Source organism: Corvus hawaiiensis, chromosome 3, assembly GCF_020740725.1.
Source record: "Corvus hawaiiensis isolate bCorHaw1 chromosome 3, bCorHaw1.pri.cur, whole genome shotgun sequence".
Lineage (NCBI taxonomy): Eukaryota > Metazoa > Chordata > Aves > Passeriformes > Corvidae > Corvus > Corvus hawaiiensis.
Genome location: NC_063215.1, coordinates 47,538,514 through 47,565,313, shown reverse-complemented (window position 1 = coordinate 47,565,313; position 26,800 = coordinate 47,538,514). Strand labels below are relative to the sequence as shown.

Sequence of the window (26,800 nt, the reverse complement as noted above, 5' to 3'; positions counted from 1 at the left end):
TGCTGATTATCATGGAAGATTGTCCTCGTTCCTCTGTTCTGTATTTTTTCCTCCCTTAGAAAATGGGCGGGAGGTGGGGGAAGGAGAAAGAATGAGGCAACACTGAAAATCATGTTGCAGCACATAATCTTCTGGAATGGTGGGTGGCTTCAGGTTGTGTGCATTTTAGGATTCTATGTTTTCAGAAGCTGACATAAAACCATGAAGCTGATGAAATTGTAATTACTTCACTCAGTGACCCAGTGTGTAGTTACGCACACAGTTGCACATAGGTCTAAATTGACTTGTTTTTCTATAATTAATGTATCATATTAGCATATATAGTTTTGAAGTGAAAGACTTGAAAAATGTTATTCACATTTACAACTAATTATAGATATGCCTACTTTAGTTTCAGACAATTATTGTCAGTGGCTTGATTGAAATCTGGAAAAGCACGGTTTGTATGTCTTGGCACGTGTTCCTCTATATATCGCATATAGTTCTGTTTTCTGTATGATATGTAATAGCAGTAGCAGTTGCTAAAATACATTTGAAATGTCAGAAATTATGTAGAATTCTGTCAGGTTATGTAAATTCAAGACTTATTCTCCCCATCCCAGTAATTAAAAGTATTTAGGAATTACTCATCTTTTTATCTCAATAAACAAAAGAGGTATCATAAAGTACAATGAAAATGAATATATAAATAACTTCGGTAAATGCAACTTTAGGCAATTTACATTGTGCCCAGTATTTGTTAATCTTAAAGTTTTGAGCCTAGTTTAAACAGAGAACATGGGGAAAAATTGAGTGGTTTAGAAAGTTATGATCTACATATATATACAGAGAAAATGTTGCCAGTAGGAAAGCAACAGGTGTCTTGAAAAAAATGATATCATTTTCCTCTCCACTTTTTGTCTTAGTTCTAATGTTGGCTGCAGGAGCTCTTACAACAGATCACAGACCTATCCCTCTTTTCTGTGCCTCTGGCACTCTGGGTGAAGTAATGCATTCTCTTCACCCAGCAACACATAGCTTTTTGGTGACTGGAAGAAGGAAGAGTCAGAGATCCAATCTGCCAAAACAGAGCTGAAATGCAGAGAAGAAACAGTTACTCAACTGAAAAAAAGAAGAAGAAGAAGAAAAAAAAAAAGGAGAGAATACATGAGGAAATAAAATCAAGAGAGAAATATGGATGTAGTACGTTGACCCTGGCTGGATGCCAGGCGCCCACCAAAGCCTCTCTCTCACTCCCCTCTGCAACTGAACAGGGGAAAGAAAATATAACAAAGGATTCATGACTTAAGAACTGGAAGAGATCACTCACCAAATATTGTCATGGGCAAAACAGGCTAGAGTTAGAGCTATTAATTTAATTTATTACTAACAAACCCAAAACAATGGGTTATAAGGATATAGACAATAGCAAATTAAATAATTTTATCTTTGCTCACATTTATTGTTCTCAAGACAGATGAACAGAAGCTGTTGGAATAAAAAAAAGGTAAAACCCCCCAAAACAAACCAACAAAAAACACTCCCAACAAATAATACCCTTCTTTCCTTCTCATTTTCTGTCCCCACCAAAGATGTTGCTGAAACTTCTCATTCTAATCATGGGTTACATAACTCTAAAAAATGAAAAGGAAGATGAAAAAACATCATCCTAAACTGTTGTTTAAACAGATTGTAAATACATTCTCTCCCTTTTAATAATATCAAGTAAAATACTTAGGTACTGTTATGGCATCATCTGGGGCCATAAAGAAGCAAAACTTACCAGCTGCTTGAGAACACAGTTTATGCTCTAGTAAAGGTGGTTTCACTTTCATCTTCATTAAATATAGTAATGGAGGAGTCAAAAAAGTACATTAATTTTTAAATCAGTGTTTTCTGAGTTATTTTGAAAATCAGTAAATTAGTTGAAGACCTGAAGTGGGCAAAATTGCATGTACAAGGAAACTATTGTTTTGTGTTGCACAAAGCACTTCAGTTGCATTTATACGCAATGGGAGAATTGGAAGGCAGAGGAAGAGTGGGATGTACATACTTCAGCACACAAAATGGGAATAGTTATATGTAATTTACCTGCAAATCTGGGGGGTTTCTCAGTTTTTCTAAACCAACACAGATACAGAAACTTAATTTTTATAGTGCCCCTGTACTGACAGTGTTTTAGGTTTCTAAGGAGAAGTAATCTGCTGTGAAAAAGCTGAACTCCTGCGTAGTCCAAAGGCAATAGTTGTGTTTCTGATTTTCATACTCACAGAATAGTAGAATTAAAACCCATACTGTTCACCCTGAATGAGGTATTTAATTCTAGATGAATGGCTGGATTTTTAGTTGATTGAAAACCCTTAGAGAAGCATAATGATTTGAAATACATGGATTTTGTCTTTCTGTACAGAGGTGTTTTATTTGTGGGTTGGTTTGGCTTTTCTTTCAGTTCTGATTTTCAATTTACTGTGCTCAAAGACTGGAAAAAGAAGGAGAGATGAGCAGCTGAGAGCTATGCATAATAGGAAGAAGATGGCATTGTTCCCTGTAAGAAATACCCATGATGTGGCTGGGACCACTCGTGGAAATGACAGCATGGTTTTGTTTGATCTTGCTTCCAGGGCTTTAATAAAATTACGTGTTATGTACTGAAATGTACAGACTCACTGAGGTATGAAGTATGGATGATGCTTCAGCACCTTCCCAACCCTCTCGCCCCCCATGCAGTATTTTAGTGGGGAAAAAAAGGGATCCTGAGCTCGATATTTTGAGAGCATTGTTTTTCTGCAAAAGACCTAAAAATAACGTAAAGAAGAGCTCTACACAACAAACAGTGATGTTAAAATGCTTTTTTTGGAGGGGGAAAAAGTCCCAAACAACAGACAAACTAAAATGGACAAGAAAAAACTAAATGGACAAGAAAACCCCAAATAACCAACAAAACCAAAACCCCCAAACAACCTCTACTCCCCCCCACCCAAAAGTGCATGAAACAAAACAAAAACAACCCCCAATGGACCTAACTATGGAGGCTTGTGATAATTGCGATAAAATACAGCAAAATTGTGGAGTAGTCATCCTTCAGGTAGAAGGTAAAAATTAGAGTGAGAACTAGTGCTACCTAGGAACTCAGGAGCCCTCAATACAATCATCCCCCTCCCCCTTTTTTTTAATACCAAACCAAAACCTGTTGTCATTAATGTCTTGTACATAGGCTATTTATTACAGGATTGATTATTTTTTAAAATTTCTTCTGTCTTTAATATGTATACATCCATTTGACTTTTGGTCTCGTGACTACAAATTATTTTGGCAGAGTAGAACTACAAAAGCATTCTTTTTAAGATGACTTTATAGGATTGGGATTTCCACAGGCTAGGAATCTGTGAACTCTTATTTCTAATTCAGAGGCTTCTTTTCAGACATTGTAATAGAGCATGAGATTTTATTTTAATATGATAGTTGGGATCTCGCATCATATTAATTTTCTTTATATTTAAATAATTCCTGTTTTGGCTATCTGAAGTTTTCAGCTCTCCTAAAAAGTGAGCAGGGAGAAAAAGGTAATTAATCGTCTATAAAGGTACCAAAAACAAACTTCAGCATTTATTTTCTGGAATGCATATATCATATTTTTAGGTGATATGGTAAATGTATCTTATTTCATAGAGTGGGACTTAAAAAGATGTACATTATAGATTTTTCTTTCCTGATTTTCATCTTGACATTATGTTAATGGAATTGAGCTGATAACCGCATCCTAAACCAGTTTAGGGACTCTATTGCAATATTGAGTAAGTGCATTACATAATAACTTAAAAAAAGACATGCAGCCTTCTCTCTCATTATCTGTGTAGCATATTCTATGGCAAGCTTATTATTTAAATTGATTTTTCTTTAAAGTAGCAATTTTAAAAGCTGGCTTATATCTGCTAAATTGGCTGTGACATTTGAAACTTTTTTTTCTTTTTAACAAAACCGTTGTATATTTCCTTGGCTTTAAAAAAAATGCTGTATAACTATTTTACTTGCTCTTATGCAGCCTGCTTAGCATGATCACAGTAATCACACTAAGAATTCTGTACATATTTATGACTACAGTTCTGGTGTCTGTGCCTTTTTAAAAGATTTGGTTAGCAGAATTGGCACCTAGGCTGTGAAGCAATCCATTAGCCTACCCTCCAAGTTATGCTGGTAAATACTAGTGTATTAGAAAAATCTTAGATAAGCATCAATATCAGCAACAGAAGAGAGTAACTGGGGTGTGACTGATGCTGGTGCCTTTTACTGATGGGAACAGCCTTCAGAGGGAAAAAATATTACTTGTCTAAAGTCTATTCATTTCAGGAAGGCTTAAAAATGGTGGCGTTTTGTTTACTTCACAAATTCTATTCTTTCTTTGCTTTTAAGAATGTGTAAATACAACTCAGTTCTTTAGTCTTGGCTTGAAATAATTTTTTATCTTGGTAACATCACCCAAGGAAAGTGATGGCCTTTTATAATTAGGTATATTATATGATCTACGTGGAAGAAGAAAAAAGAAACGTGAACCTTTTTCTATTGGCGCATCTGTCTATAGTCAAACTAATTAAGGTAGGTGACAGTGATCTTTCTGTATAAGTGTTCAGAATCTACCATTTAAGATCCAGTTTCCTGAGCTGTTTTGTTGTAGTGTTGGTTGGGGTTTTTCCATGTTAAGTAGACCACTGACAATGGAAACTGTAGTCTAACACTTCAGCTCTGTGTTGGGCTAAGTACAACTCGGGGACTGTACTCAAGAAGGTACTGTAAGGTACATGTACCATTAATTGTGAGTCCTTGCTCCTTCCACTGGAGTCGGGTTGAAGAGTACCGCCAAAAATCAAGAGAGATACATTGTTTGTGTTGGAAAAAAATCACTATCATTGCTAGTTCACTATGTATTCTGGTCTTGATATTATATAATACCATAATAATTCCATTATTAGTTGATAGTGAGAGGTATATGATTGAGTCCAGAATTTCTGCAGAACTCTTCCCAAATACATACGTTGCCCAGGATTGTTGGAATGGTTTGATTAAAAATTCCGAGCTTGTCTGAAATAAAGATAAATTAATCTAATTTAGGATATTTTATTGTAATAAAGATAACACTTCTTGTGTTAGGCATGAAATCATCCTGTGTTCTCAGCTGTTCAAATATATTACCAAATGGTGGTTCTGTAGCCTTAAAATATGAGTTCTTTGGCAAACTGTGTCCCTTGGATCTTGCTTCTAGGGGAGATCATCCTCATAATGTCCTTTTTCTTTCCTCCTCAGAGTCAGCCTGTGTTTCTTTGCCAGAACTATTTGGAAAGTTGCTCTACAGAAACCTCCCAGGATGTTTGTGGAAGGAGTAGCACCACTTTCTAGACAGAGGTTAACTTTATCTGTAGAAACAGCTTATCAGATGCAAACTTTTATTCCTTTTTCATGAATCTTGTAGATATACAGAGAATACTGAGGACAGATTGGTTGAAATGTTCATTGCATAGTGCTGCTTTCACTGCTAATGCAGTTTAAAGTTATTAAAGAGACTGCATTTTTAAAGTGCTTGGAAAGAACTTTCAGATTTTTTCAGGCAAGAGGATTAAGGCAGATTTATTTTCACAGGGTATGCTTGCGCAAGTCACAAATCAAAAATATTTTCTCTGTGCCTTGATCTACACTTGGTTGGTCGTTTGTTTGGTTTTTTGTTTCAAATCCAGTACTACCACTGAGAAATGGTGTTAATAGATGGAGTGATAAAAGTGAATGATAGAAGCTGGTTTTGCTTCCTACCAGCAAAGTGTATTGGCACTCACCTGTAAAGAAACCTAAGCACTAACAGAAATGAACTTTGGGAAGTGAAGTGAATAATAGTTTAGGGGTTGCTTGTTTTGGGTGTGTGGTTTTGTTTGGAATTTTTTTTATAATTCAAATGTAGGCAAAGCTCTAGAATTCTGGAAAAGTGTGAGTGGCAGAAAACTGACCACAAGATTCTCCTGCCTATCTTGTATTTTAAGGGCCTCAATTCACAAGCATATTCCTGTGTTGTGACATGAAATCTGTCCTTCAGCTGTTTTTTCTTGTGTGTGTGTGTACACTTGGCGTTTCTATGACTATATACATGTTGCAGAACTGGAGAATGCCCTATAGTTGTAACAGAACAGCTTTTATTATCCTGCGTTATTTTGTTTTCATAAGCTTTAAAAATTCATTTATGGTGAAAAGTTGCTTTTGCCTGTCATAGTAAGCTCCATATGTTTCTCTTCACGACGAGGAAGAGAGGTGGTAGAAATCTTTTTATATACAATTCTGCATACAGTATATGTACAACCTTGACTTAAGGTAGAAGTAAGCACAGAAATTGTCAGAAGTCTTGAAAGCGTATGATTCTGTTGAGATATCCCTTCCTGTGGGATAATCCACTAGGGCAGGGGAGATTAGAGAGTAAGTGTATTAAAAATAAATGGAACTTTAAAATTTTAGAGACTGATTGAGCACAAGTATATAATGATCTTTATGTTCATCATAAGTTAAAAAGTATTTAAGAAAATATTGGGCTAAAGAAATTCTTATTGACATTTCCTATCATCACTGCATTACACATATAATTAAGTATCATGACAAATGACACAGTTTTTGACGTGATAGATTTATATTTTATACTGGAAATGTTTTCTGAACTAGAAAATAGCTTTCCAGACAAAGCATTAACTTTGAGGTTGTTAATGTAGAGTAACATTAATGTTAGGGAAAAAAAATCACTAATGTTAGGAAAAAGACATGTAAAATATCCAACTTAATTAAATTAACAGAACGAAAGAGTGAATTTCCAGAAAAACAGATATGTGAAGGGCTGCTTAAGAGCTGTGCAGAGCCAAGCCAAAACGGAGGGAAAAAATCTCATACTCCGTCTATGGAGCTGGGTAAGAGTAAGAACAGGGAAGGCATATATACAGCTATTCTACTCTGAAATACCTTGCCAGCTTTGACTTTGCGTGGGATTCAGATTTCCAAAGTCAAGAGAGTGATCTGAATAACTGAAAAATCTAGTTAGCTGCCACTAGTGTCTAAAAGTTTCTAGTAAAAACTTCCATAATCTTAGAAGACTGTGCCCATTCCAGGCCTGGAGATAGCGCCATCATCATGCTTAGGTGTCCAGCTTCCAGCAAGGGCTGTTTAGAAACCATGGCTGGACATTTGTGCTACTTCATTCTGCCAGGAATGTAAACCAGGGGGAATTAAGTGAGCACATTTGATGCAAGGAGACGGTAGGGTGTTAAACCCAAACCACAGCTTTTTTTTCTTTGCCAAATTTCAGAAACAATGCTTGTATCCAGGTGCTTAAGGCATTCTCCTAGAAAGGAGGATCTCCTGGAAGGATGGATCTGAGTAGATGGGGATTTGAATCTGTGTTTCCTGATAGTGCATCAGATGTTATGTGAGATATGGGCAATAGCATCCATTAATCCAGTTGTCGGAACGCAGACAATATGCTTGAAAAAACTAAATGTTGAAAATGTTTAACATAATTGGAGGTGCTTACTTCTAGTGTAGTTTGGGTATCTAAATAGATAAAAGAGGTAAAATTTCAGAAACACATTTTTCTTGCACATTTCATTTTGGTAGTTGTAGGTATTTCTTCTACTCAGGATACTGAGCATTGTGAATACTATTTTTCTATACCTAAGGCTGTGTCTAGAAAATTATGGTGCCTACTAGACCCTGTGGGTTCGATCTCTAGAACCAGCCAGCTATTTTCTTTTGCTCTGTCCTTTAGTGCAGGGCTTTTTATTTTGCATCTGACTCTTGGATACACTTTAACAAGAGCAGTTGAAACTGGTACAGTTAATTCAGTGAGATACTTAAGGCACATTTGTTATTTTTCATAGTTCTGTATAGAGAGAATAAAATATTCCATTTTTTCAGTTGTATAAAAAATTAATGTAAACATTCTGAAAGCAGCCCAATCTTTGATTCCTAATGAGTGTATCTTTAATGGAAAAGAAACACAAACAATGAAAAAAAAAAGCCCTTTAAAAATGTTTTCAGTGCACGGTATATTACCATATGGGCCGTGCATGTGTAAAGAACACTTTCCAGGTGCAATTTGCATGCACAGTCGTACAAAACTGTGCTGCTTTTCACATTGCTGTTAATGATGATCATTAATCTGTAAAACTACTTCATTATTGTCCATCAAAACTCTTCTTGTAACTTGTTGTCAAATACCTACCTAAACAGTCACCAGAAATACTAATGCATAAATGTGTGCCTCTGTTTTTCTGTATTATTTACTTATCTCCTGTTGCAAGTCTCTTGGAGATACCAGTCTTAATCAGTAGACAGAAAATGGGAAGTTGTTGATGTTCTCATCTGTAGATGAGAAAATGAAAAGCCTCATTAAATGGTGAAAGACTGAATTGATTAGGGTGAAATGCTATAGAAAGTGTAAATGTCAAAAGGAGCAATTTTTACGTTTATCCATAGAAGAGTGCATGAGAAAACCTGAGAAGCCCTGACTGACCTAGATAATAATTGCCAAGTGAAAATGGGTCTGAATTCTGTAAAAGGCAAATTTGCTATTAGGCTGTATCAGATGAAGTATTTTTGAAATATCTAGAAATAAAATAGTGACATTTTACAAAACAGTGGAAAGATCTAATGTAAAATTTTGTATTCAGAAATTATGTATTATACTATATTATTATTTATTACAATATATTATATATTGTTAAATAATTTTGATTATATGACTGTAATACATGCAGCTAAGGAGTAGGATTGTGATTTATTTGATGTACACAAGTTAAAGTTTTAAGGAGTTGTGACACACACACCCCCCCATGTAAATACATCAGAGCATAAACAATGGAGGAAGAAGAGTTACTTTAGATAAATGATGGTTTTGGCAAAAGAACAAATATCTATAAGGGTGGGCATGAATAAACTTAGGCTGGAAACTGAAAGGAGTGTTTAACCATACAGAGTTGTGTGGTTCTGAAATAGCTTTCCATTAAAGTTTTATTGCCCTGCAGTAGATACCAAATGGAACTTGGTTAAAGAAAAATGATATGACAGGATTGGCCATATTGGACTTACTTGCCTAAGTCTGGCTGTATGTTGCTGGCTGAGTAACGCAGAGCAAGAAACACAGGAAAATACCTAAAAGAGAAAAGATTAGTTTAAGTAAAGGAAAACTACTTTGTGTAAATCGTACCTAGCTTTCATAGGTTCAATGACTAAGTTGCAAGAAGGGTTTGAACTTTTAAAGATAGGAACTTCCACCTGAACATGAGTTCAAGGACAGCAGAATGCAATTTGAGTGCTTATCTTTTAAATATTTCAGCTACTGCAAAGTTATTAGATATGATTGTACTCCCTTAACTCAGCCTTTGTGATGTGATGTGATTGTGTGCTAGTTTGCAGGAAAATTGCCCCAAAATATCTAACCAGAAAATGAATTCTGCACCAATCTATCTTGCTCAGTATTTGTACTCCCAACAGTCACCACCAGCAGATTCTTGGAGAAGAGTAAGGATTAGCCCATATGATACTTCCTTCATATATTCTTTCAGCTTCTGAGCATTTTCAGCTTGAAGGTTTTGTAAACTCTTGGGAGTTAGTTTGTTTAGGTATCTGCAGTGAACTCTCACAGGTGCTTGTCTGTTCTTCCCTTGACTTTATCACGTGAACTTACATTCAGTGTCCCCTGCATGGAGTCCATGGTGCTGCTGCTCGTTGTTTGAAGTCCAACCACAGGTTTGCCTCGAACCTGGCTTCTCTTACCTTTTCGTGCTATCCATTTGTTTGCTTTATTGGAAGAAAACATGAATACCTAATCTTTATGTAAGATATTTCCACTAAAGATTTTGTAGGTCCTGTCATAGCAGCTCCCAAACTGACATTTTTTTGCACACAGAAGCGTTCCATGCATTTGAGCATTCCATGTATGGAGACAGGTCATACCATAGATCCTTCTTGCCTGCTTGGAACCTTTTCCACTCTCTGTTGAGAGGAACAGGCAGAAGCCTCATGCAATATTTAAACTGTGGAACAAGCATCATTTTATAGAATTATATAGAATTTTTTTTTTCTGTTTGATACTCTTTTTCTTTCTTAAGATTTCCTAATTTTCGTAATGCTTCTTGAATTTCTTAATTAGCTTTTTTAGGATGGCCAAGCACCAAACTGATGCTTTCATGGAATTACCTCTTCTGCTCCTTAGTGTTAGTGGTCCACTCAGAGCCTCTTGTTTTATATATGAAGCCAGGATTAGGTTTCCATACGTGTATTGTTTTACATGAATCTAAATTGAATTTCCTCAGCCATTTTATTACCTGGTCACTCAGACCAATAAGCATTTTTACTGGTCTTTAAGGCACTCCTCTTTACTACCTTGTAGTATGTACCATCAGCAGATTTTCTCACCTCACTGAAGTGCAGCCATCCCTTTCTCCTTCTCCCTTGCCAGGTTACTTATGAATGTGTTAAACAAGACAATTCCCAGTACAGCCCCCTGTGCAAGTGACTCCCCTCCACTGTGAGAGCTGTCTGAACTCTGATCTTCTGATTCTTCTGTTTTAATTAGTTATTTTTCCACAACCTTTGCTTTTATGTTCCAGCAGCTTACTTTGCTGAAAAAATGTCAGTGAGGAATTTTGTTTACAGCCTTTTTAAAAAAGTGAGTAGGCCACATGAGCTGGATCACCCTTGTGCATGAGAGTGCAACCCCTGCAGAGAACTTCAGCTCTTGTGAGACTTGCCTTTACAGAAGCTATATTGACTCCTCACTGATGGATTGTATTTAGTGAAATGTTCGCTAATTCTGTTCTTTATTATACATTCTATTATCTAATCTCATGCTTACCTAAATGTACTCCCCAGAACTTCCTTGTTACTCAAGCTTGGCCCTGCATTTGTCAGCTCCAGTGTTTAGGTACCAAAGAAGTTGTAGTAAGTTGACTTGTTTCATCCTGTATTTCATTAGAACCATTGTGCAGATACCATGGAGCCTGGGCGATATGTTAATTTTTGTGTTTGTACCGTAGATTGTTCCATAGTTACTTTCACTTTTAAACCTTTGCTTATTGATTTAATGATTTAGTTAATGTTTTAGTTGTTATTTCAGCTGATTACACTTTACCCTGTACCAGCATTTGCTTTATTAAGTGTGTTCTCTGGCACTGCACTTCTGATGTGATATCCTTCAGTAGTCTCTACTTCTGCCTAGAATAAGTCAATTGTTTTAGGAGCCCCTTCTGGCTTTTTGACAGCCATCCTCATTCTTACACAAATTTCAATTTCTGGAAGTACTACTTCAGGAAGTTGCTTTTCTGTTCCCAGGGGTCAGTACTGGGGCCAGTTCTGTTCAATATCTTTATTGAAGATCTGGATGAGGGGATCAAGGGCTCTCTCAAGTCAGTTGGCACATGACACCAAGTTGGGTGGGAGTGTTGATCAGCTGGAGGGCAGGAAGGCTCTACAGCAGGATCTGGACAGGCTGGATGGAGAGGCCAAGGCCAATTGTACGAGGTTCAACAGGGTGAAGTGCTGACTCCTACACTTGGGTCACAACACTACAGGCTGTGGCAGAGTGGCTGGAAAGCTGTCCAGTGGAAAAGGACCTAGAGGTGCTGGTCAGCAGGGGCTGAACATGGGCCAACATGTGCCCAGATGACCACTCTGGCCTGTATCGGAAATAGTGTGGCCAGCAGGACCAGGGCAGGGGTTGTCCACTTGTATTCAGCACTAGGGAGGTCACATGCCAATGGTTGCTTGTTTTGTCATGCTAACCATGAAACAACCTCTGATCTGAAAGACCTAAAAAATGTCATATTTGTTTTGCTTTTTTCCATCTGCATAATTGTCTAATGCACTTGAATGCTCTGCCATTGCTACATCTCTAATGTCTGTTAGCAAGTGATGCTTCTGTTATAATTGGTGTCACTATCATGGTTGGCAGGTAGCAATATGCAGCAAAACCTTTTATTCCTGTCTAAAATTTCAATCCAGCTTGTTTGCTAGTCACTGAAATGCTAGTTTGTTACTTAGATTTGACTTCAGACTCTCTATTTATTACATAATTCTGTTATCACTGTTTGTATTTTTTTGTCCCCAGTCTTCCTTCCACAAAGCTTTTGATATGCCTGGTATATTAATATTTTTATTTAGGACAAGAAATTGATATAAAATGGTCCGTTGAATTTTCAATTCCTGTTCTAATGCTGAAACTATAAATAAGGTATTCTGAATTATTAATGCATTCCATAAATATTGAAACACAGGCATTAATAATTTGATAAAATTAAGCATTTAAAACACATTTTAAAATGTAATTGTATATAAAATGTAAGTTAGAAAAGAAAAAATGGCAAGGAGAAGTACAAAATTATATGTCTTCGGTGCTATGCAGTGGAAGTATGAGCTGTATAGTACATGCTGTTAATGTGGAAACACTGGTAATGTAGAAATATGCAAATGTGTACTTTTTCCAGCTCTTCTGTTGAAAGCTCAGAATAGTAAAATGGAACAAATAGCTGAACAGATCAGCCAGAATAGTAACATTAGAATGATATACTTGACAGAATGTGTTTGTTTTAAATGTATATCCCCGTCATTACAAGGGGAAAAGAATTTTTTTGTTCAAAAAAAGGAAATGGCATTTTACCTTTAATTAGGAAAAAAACCCAAAAAACAACCGAGTTGCATAATAAGCATTTCCTCCTTCTGATCTCCAGTATTAAGTGAGTACAGTGCCAGTAGGTCAGGATTCCACTGTTATTTGAGATTTAACCTCTAAAACTAAATGAGATTTTTCAGGGCAGGAGTTGTGTAATTCCCCATCTAACACTAAATAGAGTCTCAACATGATACTGCAGGAAAAATAATAAGCAAAAAAAGAAAACCTTCACAATTTTCAACATTGCTTCTTTACTCTTTGTTCTGTGTGCTCTACTAGAAGAACCTGCACAAATAATTCGGCCTTTTTTGGATTAATTCTATCCAGTTTTAACACGCTGAACACTTTAGAATTATCCTAGCAGGATTTGCAGAGTGTGGTCTCTACCTATACAGACTTAGCGCATGGTGTTTTGAAGCAGTTAGCCCATGCATAAACTAGGGATGCCTTGTGAAAGTTCTTTAATCCATGCCTCAGAAGACTTTTCAGCTGATCTGTGGAATTTACTGAATACTTAAGATTAACCATCCTCATTTCAGTGAACAAGCTCCAGGAAGCTTGTAGTTTAAATAATGAGAATAACATAAGTAAGTACTCTCTGTGTTCCCTCCCCCACCCACTAAGTTCTTTGTCTGAAATTCAGCCAGCTCTTCAGAGCTCTATGATACAGTCCTCCCCTCTTCTTTGTATTTTTGTATTGTCACTTTCTAATTGTCTTATTTTATACATATGTTCCATTAATGCATGAGGAAATCTGTAGTACAGAGGAGCAAGCAGTAACTTCATGCTTAATTTGTATAGCATCTCTAAAGAGTGTTTTTTAATACTAAAAGAAGTGTGAGGGTTTCTTTAACATAGTATGCACCAAGCCAAAGATGATAAGTGTTTACTTCCTCTTTTCAATAGGAAAATGTAAGTGAATAATCCAGTAGCATTACCAGTTAAGAATTAAATTTCTATGTGTACAATATTTGTAACAATTGGAATTTTCCTCTCGGGTAGCAGACATTTACTGTCAGCTCAGTACATCAGCAGATACCACTGATAGGTTAAGCTAAATTTGCCAGAGCTTGTGTGATTGAAGCTTTGAGTCAGGCACAAAACCAAGGCACATATTTCTGGAGGTTAGATTGTTTCCCTAGATGAGCCATTTTTGTTGTGATAACTCCCTCCCACACGCACCCCTCCATCGTTATTCCTGTGTTTTCCCAGTATTTTTTATTCGTGGCAATAATATTTATTCACAGGTATAATGAAATATACTTGTTCTCAAGTATGCAGACGACCTGTAGTTTTTGTGAGATGTTGCAACAACTTTATTTGGGAAAGTTTGCCAGACTTCTTAAGACACCTGTGGATGTTTCTAAGGACAGGTTAACTGAGCATTTGCTGGTAATAACTTGAGCATAATTGATCCTCCCTTGTGGTGGAAGAACGGACTGTAGATGACCTGAAACTGTCCCTCTCTTTTACTCGGGTCTATGATTGAGTCTTTTAAAGCTCTCGCAGGAGCACTTGTGATTTGCTCCTTGTGGGTTCTTGCAGGCTTCAGTCTCCTGAGCATCTGGTGTGTTCAACACAGAGACAGATCTTGTTCAGTGACCTCTTCAGGGTAGCAGGCTGAAGGGAGGAGTGGCAGAAGTTGCCTTTGCTTGCTGCTTGCCTCTTTTCCCCTCAAAAAGGGGAAAAAAGAAAGCCTGGAGAGGAAAGCAAAAATGGGATTCAAAATGTGCTCTGATGAACATGGCTGATTAAAGAGTTCAGCTCCCAGGTTGGGGTCTCTCCAAAGTGACTCAAACCAGCAAGAAATTCTGCCAGCTGTCCCTAGGCAATTCTCCTTTGAGAAGTCCTGGCAGAGCTTCTTGTGGTTTTTTTGCACAGAAGTGCAAAGTGGAGTGACTTTCTCTTGAAGGAAATGTCAGGGCTTCCTGAAGTGGAGGTGGAGTCTCTGGGTAAGAGCGCTTTCATGCCGAGGAACTCACCTTGTGGAGCAATTTCAGCAGGCTTCATGCTCTTTGTACTTGCCTGATGTCCAGGGGTGCCCTCCTTAATGTGTTCAGTACTATTTCAGTGACCCTGACCAGAAGCTGAAAGGAGATTTTTAGAATTGGTGTTCTCATCTACAGGTTTTTTTAGGAAAACAGGTGACCTTCAAGAAAGCTGGAAGTAGCAGTGAAGAAACTGAGGCCCCTTGAAGACAAAAAATATATCAGTCTCATGCAAACTTCTGAGAAGTGTGGGAACGTATTTTCTGCTCATTCAATATTGGCTATTAGAAATTTGTAAAAATACACAGTAGTGATTTAGAACTATTTAAGTGAAACATTCTCAGCAAAGCACCTTCACTGTGAAATTACCTACTTTTGTAGTGAGAAAAGCCTGTTCCTAAAGCATTTTTTTCAGTTTAATTGTTACTGTTGTTATGTTGACTAGATCTACAAAGAACAAGAATCTCCTCATACTCAACAGTTTTGCTCTAAGTGTTGCATAATCATTTGGTTATTTTGTTTAATTAGGTGACAAGATGCTTCTCTTTCTTCAATAAGCAGTAATATTTTTCAGTGACATCGGTAGTGAGGAATAATTATGGCTAGGTAAACTTGCAGCCTTCATTAGGAATGACTGTATGACTACAGGGACTGGACAATTACTTTAATCCTTTTTATTTATGGACAAGGTTGTCCAAATATTTATACAATGATAATTTAATGGTGTAACTGTAAACTCTTGTACAAAATTGCTGTTTGTTACTTTTTTCATCCTTTTCTCTTATATTAGCAAAATATTATCCCTGTAGTGGTACCTGGTATAAACTGGGTATTGCAAGAAGGTACTTTGGACTTGTGAAGTAGCTTAAATTGTAAAACAGAGGAGGTGTCTACTTTCTGTTGTTTTTGTTTGTTTAGGGTTTTTTTTGTTAGTTTCTTTCCGATTAGTTCTTTAGAGGAAAGTGGATTCAGTGTATGATCAAGATAAAAATTTTGAAACCTCCTTTCTTGTTGCTCTAATACTCAGATTACTGTGCTGCTCCCTCCCCCTGGCTCATGTACATTGGAATGGATCATCTCAACACTCACAGAATAACTCCAAGCACATAGGAGTTGCCATGCAAGATAAATCTTAGTTCCTCTAAACATGTACATGGCAATGATCATCTGAGATCTTATAGAACTCCAAGCATGTAGGAGTTGCCATGTGAGTTAAATATAAATTATCAACACTGGTAATTTTGTTAGCATTTTTAGTCCGGGGTCAGCAATGAGTTCTGGTAGTATTTTTTACCACAGGAGAATCTAGCCCCTCGGGAAGACTACCAAACTGAGGTTATGGATTATACAAACAGATAAAGTTGCTGTGGTTTTTCAGAAATGTGCAGAAATTGTATTTTACCAATTCAAGTTAGGTTTTCTTTTTTAAATCTTGTCTTTGGGACCTTTTATTGTATCTATATATAATATAAAAACGTGTTCTCTTAGTGAATAAACATCAGTATCAGTTTTGTCACCAGTGTGGTATTCTCTCCTGCTTACTGATGCAGAGCATCTCCAGACTATTAGTAGGAACTCGTTATCTACTCTATTATGTGCATAGCCATGTTTCTTGTACTATTGATCTGCAAGTAATATAAATGACATTTGGTGGCTGCTTTAGCTTTTACTTGTTGCATTCAGAAGAATTATTTCAGATTGCATTAAAGGTAGGGGGTTTTTTGAGCAAGCTTTTTACTTTCCTACTTGGTTATTTTCTGGTCTTTTGATAAAGGTTTTGATTGAAGATCTTGCAGAATAACCAAGGATAACCAAGCAGGCTATTATTATTTGAGTGCATCTGTCATTGTGCTATATAGGGTAAGGCAAGGATTTTATTTACGACTTTTGTTTATTATATTTATTGGGGAAAATAGAAATTTAGCTTTTCTTTATTATTTCAAATTTGTTGCTTAGAATTTTAGTGGTATAAAAATATTCTATACTATCATTGAAATCAAGATTTTACTACAGAGAAATATTATTTTTATTAATTTTGCTAGTTTAACTTTTAAAAAGACTATCTGAATTTGTTGTATGAATATTCCCATGAAGTTTTGTATGAATCATAGAATCATTCTGATTGAAAATACCTTTAAGACCATGTAGTCCAATCAATAGCCTTATGCTGCCAAGGCCATCACTAAACCATGTCCCCAGGTGCCACATCTACATGTCTTTTGATCCTCCAAGCCTACATCCTCTTCCCATATACTAAGTGGCTCAGGTATTCTGTGCCATATAACAGCCCATCCTTATGCTGAATCCCATGTTAAATTCCATATCCACTCTTTTTCTCGGATGTCCTCAGATTATATGGGTTCCTGACTGGTGTTTCAATGTACTAATTCCAGACTCCTGGACAGTCTTCTCATCTGTAAGTTAATAAAATAACCGAATCAATATCCGAAGAGCACCTGACTTGAAACCAAGTCCACAGGTTAATTGAAGTATTCTGAACTTCCTTGACTACACAACTTGTACTTCCCTTGGAAAAGCATACTGTTTCCTGGTTTTAATGATCTTAAATTCAGCTATAATATGTTTTAGTTATGTAAAGCAGGAAAGATAATAAAGCATAAAAGTAGAGTTGGAGAGACAGAATTTTTTAAGGGAAATCGTCAGTGAAGAACACTTCTAAAATGGGAAAAAATTAATATTAATTATTAATATAGAATGGAATTGGCATATTGTCTCTTGTCATCTAAGGAGTGAATTGTACTTAATTTAATGTTAGGGCCAAGGTTGTAAGTAGATTTAAAGTGGAGCTTGATTAGTTTAGCTCATAAATAGGATTGTACAGTATTGTCTTTTGCATTACATAGGATTAGATTAATGGTTTAAGCACGACATATCCTAACCAAAATGTATACATCACAGATAGTAAAATCTGTTTATTTTCCAAGACTGCTTAATGCTGTGTTTATAAATACATTAAGCTCCTCCCTGCCTAATTGAGACATTTAACTTAAGTCACCCACATATGCTTAGAGGTGCTTAATTTGTCTAGGTGTGTGGATAGCCTCCTGAATTCTCTATTATTCCCAGGAGAAGCTTGAAAAGGTGAGCTGGGGATTAGATCTATGACTAATTCCATCTCATCTGAGAGTGGTCATTACTGTCCCTGACTGATAGAACATTTGGTTGATTATGCCATATTAGACTGTGGGGTATGCCCAGCCCCTGCGCGCTTCTGGCCGCGCGCGAGCGAGGACAGCACAGACGCGCAGCCGTGGATGACCAGGACGTGTCCAGCCCTCGCAGTGAACCATGGCCTATCAGCTGTATAGGAACACCACGCTGGGGAACAACCTTCAGGAGAGTCTGGATGAGCTCATACAGTCACAGCAAATCACACCTCAGTGGCCCTTCAGGTGCTACTTCAGTTTGATAAAGCTATAAATTCAGCACTGGCGCAGCGAGTCAGTAACAGAGTCAGTTTCAGGGGGTCTCTGAACACTTACAGGTTCTGTGACAACGTATGGACATTTGTACTGAATGATGTCGAATTTAGGGAGGTCACTGAACTTGTGAAAGTGGATAAAGTGAAAATTGTAGCATGTGACAGAAAAAACACTGGTTCCAATACTGCAGAGTGAATAGACCTCCGGTTTGTCTGCAATATTTTCTGTTAATATGCAGCACTTTCTGGAGAGAAGCATGGAAAGGGACTGATCAGACTCAATTCTTATGATGCAGATGTGAGTTAATCCATACTAGAAAGCATCACAGAATGACAGCAGAAGAAATACCTGTAGCGTTTCTTCAGTTCACCTTATAGGGCATGAATACAATGTTACCTTTTTTTTTTAAATTACAAGAGATACTGTTGTCTTTTTTTTCAAAATAATTTCTGTAATAAACTTTTATTTAAAAACTTTGAAAAAAAAAAACCAGAACAAAACAAACCCAAAATTACTTTAAGTTGTGTGCAAGAAAGAGGAGGAGAGCCCCAAGTTTAAACTTACAAATCCCATTTTCTGGTGAGCCTGGCTCCTAGAAAGGTCTGCTGGGGGATGGTCTGGCAGTTTGATCCTCAGGGACTTCAGTCCTAGGTGGGAGGCGAGGGTCTCAAACTGTCCCCGTCCGAAAGGCCTGCTAAAACGTAGGTCTGTCTTCAGAGGAGCAGCACACGAACGGCTGGTTCTGTCTTGGCGATCAAGACGCAGCTCAGGCCAGGTCCGGGGTACGGGGTCCAATGGCTGTTCGGGCACCAGTTATTACAGCTGGTGATGGGGTCAGTGGCTCTCACCCAGGAAGAGGTGACCGGTCCGGGGAGATGGTCCCGAAAGGAATCGCCTTCCCGAGGCCCGGTGTCTTCCCTCAGCTGCTGGCAGGAGGGCCCTTGCAGAGGCTGTCAGCTCTTCAGTGATTATCAGCTCGTGATTCCAGCTCAGCTCTGCAGGGCAGCCTCCAGGCCAAGCCAGACCAGAGAGAGATGAGAGGCTCGTGTGGCTGGTTCCGCATGAAGGGAGCTTTATTGTGGGTCCCCTCCGGCGAAGGGGAGAGCCAGGGACGAGAGCTCTCTCCCACAGGGGCAGAGGCCTTAGCTTTTATAGGGATACAGGGGATGGGTGAAGGCCAATGGGTTACAAAGGATCTGCATAGGGTCTCCTAAAGGATTGTGGGTCTGTCTTTTCTCACCTTGACCAAAGAAGTGGTTGCCTTTCCAGGGAGTCCTGCTGGGCGATTGCGAAATCTCTTATCTCAGCAGAGATCCCTCTAGGGCAGGGGCTGGGCATACCCCACATTAGACCACTGAAAAATATGGGTACAGCACTCAAGACAGGTGATTTAAACCTATGTCTTCCCCTTTCTAGGGGAGAAAGAGCTAAGTAATAGAGGAAAAAATGCCTTTCAAGCAACCAGGACGTTAAACTTTAAGGACACATATCTAATTTTCTAATCAATAATTCTGAAAATGGTTTTATCTAATGACTACACACACACACACATATATATATATTTATTTTTAAGTGCATAATTATTTTCTGGGATTAAGATCTGGGAACTTAGTTCTGCCACTTTCAGCTAATATCCCAGTTTCTGGATAAGATATGACTTCCTTGTTTGCTTGCTTGGTTTCAAGTGCCTTCACACAAAAGTGTTCTGTGGCTTAATGCTTTTGATTACTGCAGTATGGGAGGCATGAATTCATTCCTCTTAATCTTGTGTCCATCTTTTAATCAGTCTTTCCATTTCTTGAGTGAGTTCTTCAGACATCAGGCTGTTGTTCAGGAAGCAAGAATCTTCCTTTGGTGCCTGTGCTTCAAAGAGGGTAGATAGAGTTAACCTGAAGTACATGGAGGCCTTTTTGATTTCCTGTTTGTTCCAGATGTCCTTGGTTAAAAAAAAAGAAAAAAGTGAATGAAATGGATGGCTCTTTTTAGGCACCTGTGGTTTCTGGCGTTCTGTGGAATCTCCAGCATTGAGCTGGCTATGGTGATTTCCAACTGCTGTCCTCAGAGGCTGCTGAAGCGACTATGTTGGTGTCTTCACAGACATGTCAATTTCCTATTTTTTGCTGTGCTTGAAACCAGTATTTTGGTGGCAGAACCAATATTTGATAAGTAGCATTTTATACAGTTCTGTTCTAATATTGTGTCCTAAATTCTCTGAATTTCTACAGTTAGCAAATCTTAATTGCAAAAGGAATTACTGAAATGATTGAATTCTTACATTATCTACCTTTGAGGCAAACAGGTATCTTTATTACTTGATAATTATATGTACTAGTTCAAAGTCTAACAATTCCAAGCTATCTTGTCAGAGCTCCCTGTAGAGAGAGCTAAAGATAATCTCATTTCTACATCCCTATGATTTCACTATCTATTCTCCGCTAAATATTTGTTAAGAGACAAAGAGCCAGCTTTATTAACTTCCTTACTAGATCTGCCCTTTCTCGTGGCTGGCTGGGCTAATCTTTTTGCTGCATTGTATCAAGAATAAACAGATTTACCTTCTTTTCCTGTTTCTGGTCCCTTCACTCCCTTGAAGGAGCCAACAGAGATCTGCGTTAAGTCGGTGTTTCCCTTATCATAGAAGGTGCTATGATTGTCACACGTAATGGGCCTGAGGATGTTTTCCCTGCAGACTGAGAACACCTTCTTTTCCTGAATAAATAGATACCTGCAGGTTTTTTTGCTCACAGTGCCTTAATCCTGTTGGTGCCATAAGCTGTGTAGGTGTACCTTTACTGTCTATAATAAAGAAGTCTGATGTAAGGTGAATGCACAACTGGAAAGACTCTTCTGACCTGCTGGAAAGAAGTTCCCTTGAAAAGCTTCCAAATGGGACTAGTTTCTCTCTGCTTGAAACTGAGATGGCATCTCCAGTTTGGTGACTGTAGTTTTCATTTGCATGGATTTTGTATTTCCAAGCCCAAATCATAAAGTACAAGGATGTGTGAATTTCAAAATGTTCTTCTTTCACATTTGTGCCTTCAGTTATTTAAGCTTGTAACTTTACATAATGATTGTTTGATGCATAGCACAAAACCTACTTAAAAATTTTAAAAATCAAGTTTCCAAACCTGGAGTCAAGAAAAGAAGGTGAATGCAGTCATTTTTTGTCTGTTTGTCTGATTCCTATTTCATCTCAATATTTTTAAGTGACTGTCAGATTTAGGAGAAACTTCATAGGGAACAGATATTTGAAATGTTGTTGAACTCCTGTACATATTGTTAAAATGTATGTCTTTGCAAATGTTACGGGCAATGGAAAGGTGACAGTGTTAGTTTACATGTAAATAGCTACAGGAAACCAGAGAGGGAAGGAGTTCTGCAGATATCCCAGTTACGGGAACAGCTTTAGTTGAAGCTCACAATCAACCATGACATGAAAGCCTTGAGAGGACTAGCTTTAATTAGTTCTAATCTTCACCAGAAAAATTAGTTTTCTCGCCAATACTTATTCATTTCCTGGCAAGAATACTTCTCAAACTCGGGCATGGACAGTGGAAGTAAATGCTGGCTATAATTAACTTGAGTGTTTAAACTTAGGGAAAAATACTTATGTAAATATGAGTACTTTAAATCTGCTTACAAAATTACAGAGAAATCTAATTTTGTCTGGAAAATAAGTTTTTCCTTATGAGATATTTTAAGGTGTTTAAATTATGGCTTGCAGAAACTACAGAATATTAAAATTAGTTTATTAAAATATAGCACATTTAAAAACCTTCATGCATGTAATCCCTACTTGCTACATAAATTTGCTAAATGAATGCTGGTTCTTCTATACAATTTTTCATCAGTGTTATGACAGAAGGGCAAATAGCTCACATTTCTTCTCAATAAATATTGGCATGACTAGTTTCCTTGATTTTCTGTAAAAATTTATTTATTCTTTGGAAGTCATATAAATCAGGCTAATAGAAAAAAACTTCCTATTGCAGGTTCTAAATGTGGTCCTGTAAAGAATCTCATTTCATTTCAGAATAGCTACTTAAAAGACTAGGAGTTTGAGAGTCTGGAGCTCAGACCTCAACCTTCAAAGGACATCCAAACAAGAAACTTAATTGGGGAAAAAAAATTTGCAAAATTGAAGTTATGCAGGTGCAAATTTAGAGTAGATGGTAGCAACTAATGATGTCATAACTAAGAGCATTCACAGAAACGGAAGATTATTTGTACTGGAGAGGACCTCTAAAGATATTCTAGTTCCACACCTTCCCCTAGACCATGTTTCTCAGAGCTGCATCCAGCTTACTCTTGAACACTTCCAGGAAAGGGGCATCCACAGCTTCTCTGGGCAACCTGTCCCAGTGCCTTATCACCCTCACAGTGAAGGGTATCTTCCTAGTGTCTAATCTAAACATTTAATATCTCTTTAACTATAACTCTTTCAGTTTAAAGCCATTCTCCCTTCTCCTATCACCACATGCCCTTGTAAAAAGGCCCTCTCCAGCTCTCTTGCAGCCACCTTTAGGTACTGGAAGGTGCTGTGAGGTCTCCCCACAGCTGTCTCTTCTCCAGAGTGAACAACCCCAACTCTCAGCCTGTCTCCATAGGAGAGGGGCTCCAGCCCTCTGATCCACCTCTGTCGTCCTTATCTGGACCCCTCAATTTTTTTTTCCTGCTAAATAAGAGCAGAAATTTATAACTTAGTAAAATTGCTAGCACAGGAAGCATGTGGCATCTATAAATACCTGAATGTTACAAACAATGAGAAATAAGAACTAATATATGTAATCTGAAAGTATAGGGGAACAAAGCTCAGAGGGAAAGAGGGAGAATTGACACGTTTTTATGTGTGTGAGATGTAGTTGGTTGCAGAAGAGTTTACGCAAGAAATTACTGGAAATACCCTACTTAAAATGATGATATTTGAATGGAAAAATTATTGTCCCTAATAACACTTCACTGTGTAGAAAACGGGCACCTCTGAGTCCTCCAGTCTTTCCTTAGCAAGTCTTTAACTCACTTCAGTGGGGAGTTTTGTTGTTACACAGAGTGAAGGATGAAATTGCCTCTTTCTAGCCTGCCGCAGTATAAATCATTATTAAAATAATATTCATTTTTGTATTTTATATATTATAATAATAGAAATCATTATTAAATCATCATCAGTGTTTCTGGACTGTGGGATATTTAATAACATTTCAGTTCAAAAGTAAACAACTTCTCTGTAAATGCTAATACCTTTTTCCTCCAGCACGGCTCTTCAAACATGTTAAGTAATATAAATGGCGGTAGACAGGGAAAAATGTTGTTTCTGTGCATTGGTATTTTTTGCAACAAATCCTCTTCTCAGGAATTTCATTGTTCACAAGGGGGGGAAAATTCATCTACGAAGAAGCTCATCTAGTAATAATAAGATGATTATTACACATCTATATATCCCACTTGGTAGTTGGTATATCTTAGTTCTTTCTTTAAAATTGTGAAAAAGAAAGTCAAACCCAATAATCTGTCTGTTGTAATGCTAGGTTTAGTTTAGCAGGCTGCAGTTTTCCTGAGAGCTCAGCGGAGCTGCTTAGGGCAGTATGACCATGGTCACCTTCCCGTAGTCCATTTCGGACGGCCCCGCGGTTTTTGCTCTGGCAGCTGTCAGCCCTACAACCAGTGATGGCAAAGGAGGCGAGAAGGGTCTCTCCATGAGGATTTCAGAGGACTTTTAATAGTTACACCTTGTCTCAGCAGCCCTCAGAGGCAGAGAGACCTTGTGATCCGGGTACAGGAGCCAATAGGGAGAGCCCGAGGGAATGGCCAGGGCTAGGGGCAAGGAACAGGGCGGGAACAATGTGGGATAGGAAAAGCAATGGGTAAACAGATCACCACAGTCTGTCATTTGTGTGTTTGGTATCCAAGCATAAAATGCATTTAGGCACTTGGTGTCATAGCATAAAGTCCAGGGAAGATTTCATTCTTAAATACATGACTCATCCGTGGCTCTTGCACTTTAACATCACTTCTTCAAATCTCTAATAATGTTTTGAGGCACGAAAAGCTGTTGATAGTCATTGTTGGCACCTGTTACCTAGTTTAGTAAGGGAGTACTAGTTTATACAGTGTGTATCACTGCTGAATTAATGTACAGGAACTGCATAAGTAGCTCCTGCATTGTGTGATGTTTCTTAGTCACAGCCCTCTGTACATTGGTCTGATTACTACTGTAGATTCCCAACATCATTTATTATTTGATTAATATGCAATTTCCTTCTTAGATTCATCGATGAGATCAACACAACGCCCAGACTCTTGTATTCCCCTTCCCTTTTTTCCTCACCAATGCACAGCAACTCATTTCTTTCATTTTTGGCACAACCTAATTTAATATTTACCCGTTGTAGCTTGGTACCAAAGGAATAATTATTTCCTAATCACTTTGCCTTCAGGGGGTTCTCCACTTGTGTCTGGGGAAGAAGGGCAGTTTGGTCACCAGGAGGGAGCGTGTCTGTGTTTCCTTTGTAAGGACAGCCCTGTTGTTAGGGCAGGGCACTGTGTGTTGAATTCTAATGCCTTGGTGCAAGAGCCAGCCTGTTTGGAAGGGCCGGCGTGGGAGGTGTTGGCTGTGATCAGCAGAGCCCCAGCCCGGGGGCTCCCTCGGAGTGCCGAGCCCTGGAAGTTGTCGGGGATGGGAAACGCAGCCATTCAGTGCAGTAGCCAGGGTGAAACCCCTCATCCCCCCAGTACCTACCAGGCTGCTTTTCTTAGCAGCCGGGAAGTTCAGGTACCTTTTCTTTAAATATTTATAATTTGCTGCCACAAAATATTGTTCATTCCAAAGCAGGTTGTTGTATCTGTGCAACAGAAGTATATTGGCATTGATTTTTATGTGCATTTGGTAGATTCTGTAAGATTGTTATAAAATTCACGTGTGCTTGTAATAGGTCTTATCCTGGATTGGCAAAGGACTATGTAGCAAAGGTAACTGTTAATGCATGGAATATTTATTTTCAAGGAAAATGGTAGAAAATTTTCAAAGGCAGCTTGTTATGATAAGATATACTTAAACCACAGAAACTGTACCTTTAGTTCTGGTACTAAGGTTTTGATTTTAAATTAACACTGGATTAGTTATCTGTCTCTGTCAAGACTATAATAAAGAGCTTTTGTTGCAATCCATCATAGGGCTTTTGTGTTATACACTATACATAGAAACTGTTAACAGGAAGACTAGATTAATGCAGAGAGAAAAAATGTCATCAGATAAAACATAGGTCTCAAAAAGCAATTTCAAGTTCCATACTATGTTATGCATTAATACATTTTTAGCCTTTGGGGTAAAGAGGAAAACTTGTAATCAAAAATTAATTTGAGCATTCTTGGCTGTACCTAAATTAGAACCCAGGATACTTCCAAAATTGTTATTAATCAAATGACCTGACAGGAGCTCTCTAGGAGAAAATTAATGAGTACAGGCTATTCTGAATAATATTTAGTAATGCTGCTAAGAAATTTTGCTGTTCTTTTTCTAATTGTACATGTAATAATTTAAAATATTTCTATTTTGAGGTAGCCATATGTGTCTGTACATGTATGTTATGCAAATATATTGTGCATGTGCTTTATATTTTTTAAATTAACTTCTTCAGGAAGCTTAATAGAAATACAAGTGCAAGAAGTCACTATTTTTTCTTGATTACTATCTTAAAAATGAAGTAAGATGTGATTCCATATGACTTAAATATTTCTCCATTAATATATGGATACATTTGTTTCATTTCATTAATTTTTTTAAAAAACTTTTTTAGTAAACTATCATTGCAACTTGTGCCTGTTTGGGTATAATGATTCTCATCTTTTCTGTGAACTATTTACAAGACTGATTTTGTAAGTCTTCACTGTAATTTAGTGCTGTATTGGAAGAAAAGAAATTGGTGATTAGTATTTTGTGCCTTTAGGATTTGGATTTGAAAAATGCAATTCTATTCTCTTCTGATTCTGATTATTTACTGTTTTGTAAATTTAAAATATGACAGGTCATGAAGGGATTGGGTCATCATACATGTAATAAAAGTTTTAGTTTCAAGATACTAAGAAGTAGAATTATAAGGAAAACCAAGCCTAAATACCAATTAATTTGCATCTAACATCTGGAAATCCTTAGTGTTGTTATTTTATTTTTTTAATAGACCTAGGAGAGTTTCCTTAATCAGAAATTTTAGTATATGTATGTTCTGGTTTTTTTATATTACATGTATTTCAGAAGTAAACTATTATACAAAAAAAGATCATTATAATTTTCTTATTTCTATTTTTGCTTAACATAATGTGAAGGAAAGTTTTAAGTCTAAATGTTTCTTGCTGTAGACATGCTAAACAGTGTCACGTGTAGCTTTGTTCATTGAATTTTGTCTATAAGCCAGAAGAGTAACTGGCTTAGTGCCTTATTGCCCCCAGCAGTCCTGCTGTTCAGGGAAGGTAGTGTTGAACCTGATTTGTTTCTAATGTTTTTTTTTTTTCCCCCAAGAGCAATTTGATTTAAATAGCTGCTTTATTAAGATGAACAGAGATATTTTTACAGTTATTAGCAAGACAAATAACTGCAGTAATGATGGCTGGATTTTTTTTTTCTTTTTGCCTTTGCTGTAAATTTGTTAAATTTGACATGAATGACTTTAAAAGACACCATAGTAAGATGGAAGCTCTTGGAAAGGTAGTGG

General features: G+C 37.4%; 2 protein-coding genes across 6 annotated transcripts in view; both read left to right on the top strand.

Annotated features, from left to right (window-relative positions):
• The window catches only part of WASF1 (WASP family member 1), an 89,751-nt gene that overhangs the window by 26,572 nt on the left and 36,379 nt on the right, over positions 1 to 26,800 (top strand). Inside the window, exon 1 of one of the 5 annotated variants that reach the window (XM_048298644.1) lies at positions 24,757 to 24,864. The exons of the other annotated variants lie outside the window; for them this stretch is intronic. The gene's annotated coding sequence lies outside the window, so the exon portion shown is untranslated. Of the gene's footprint in view, positions 1 to 24,756; positions 24,865 to 26,800 lie in introns of those variants that run through there. 5 annotated transcript variants of the gene reach the window in all.
• On the top strand, positions 17,884 to 18,519 carry LOC125323556 (transcription initiation factor IIA subunit 2-like). The gene is given in 2 exon segments (XM_048298645.1): positions 17,884 to 18,052; positions 18,055 to 18,519. Coding segments are annotated over 2 exon segments (327 nt in total). The 5' UTR covers positions 17,884 to 17,961; the 3' UTR covers positions 18,291 to 18,519.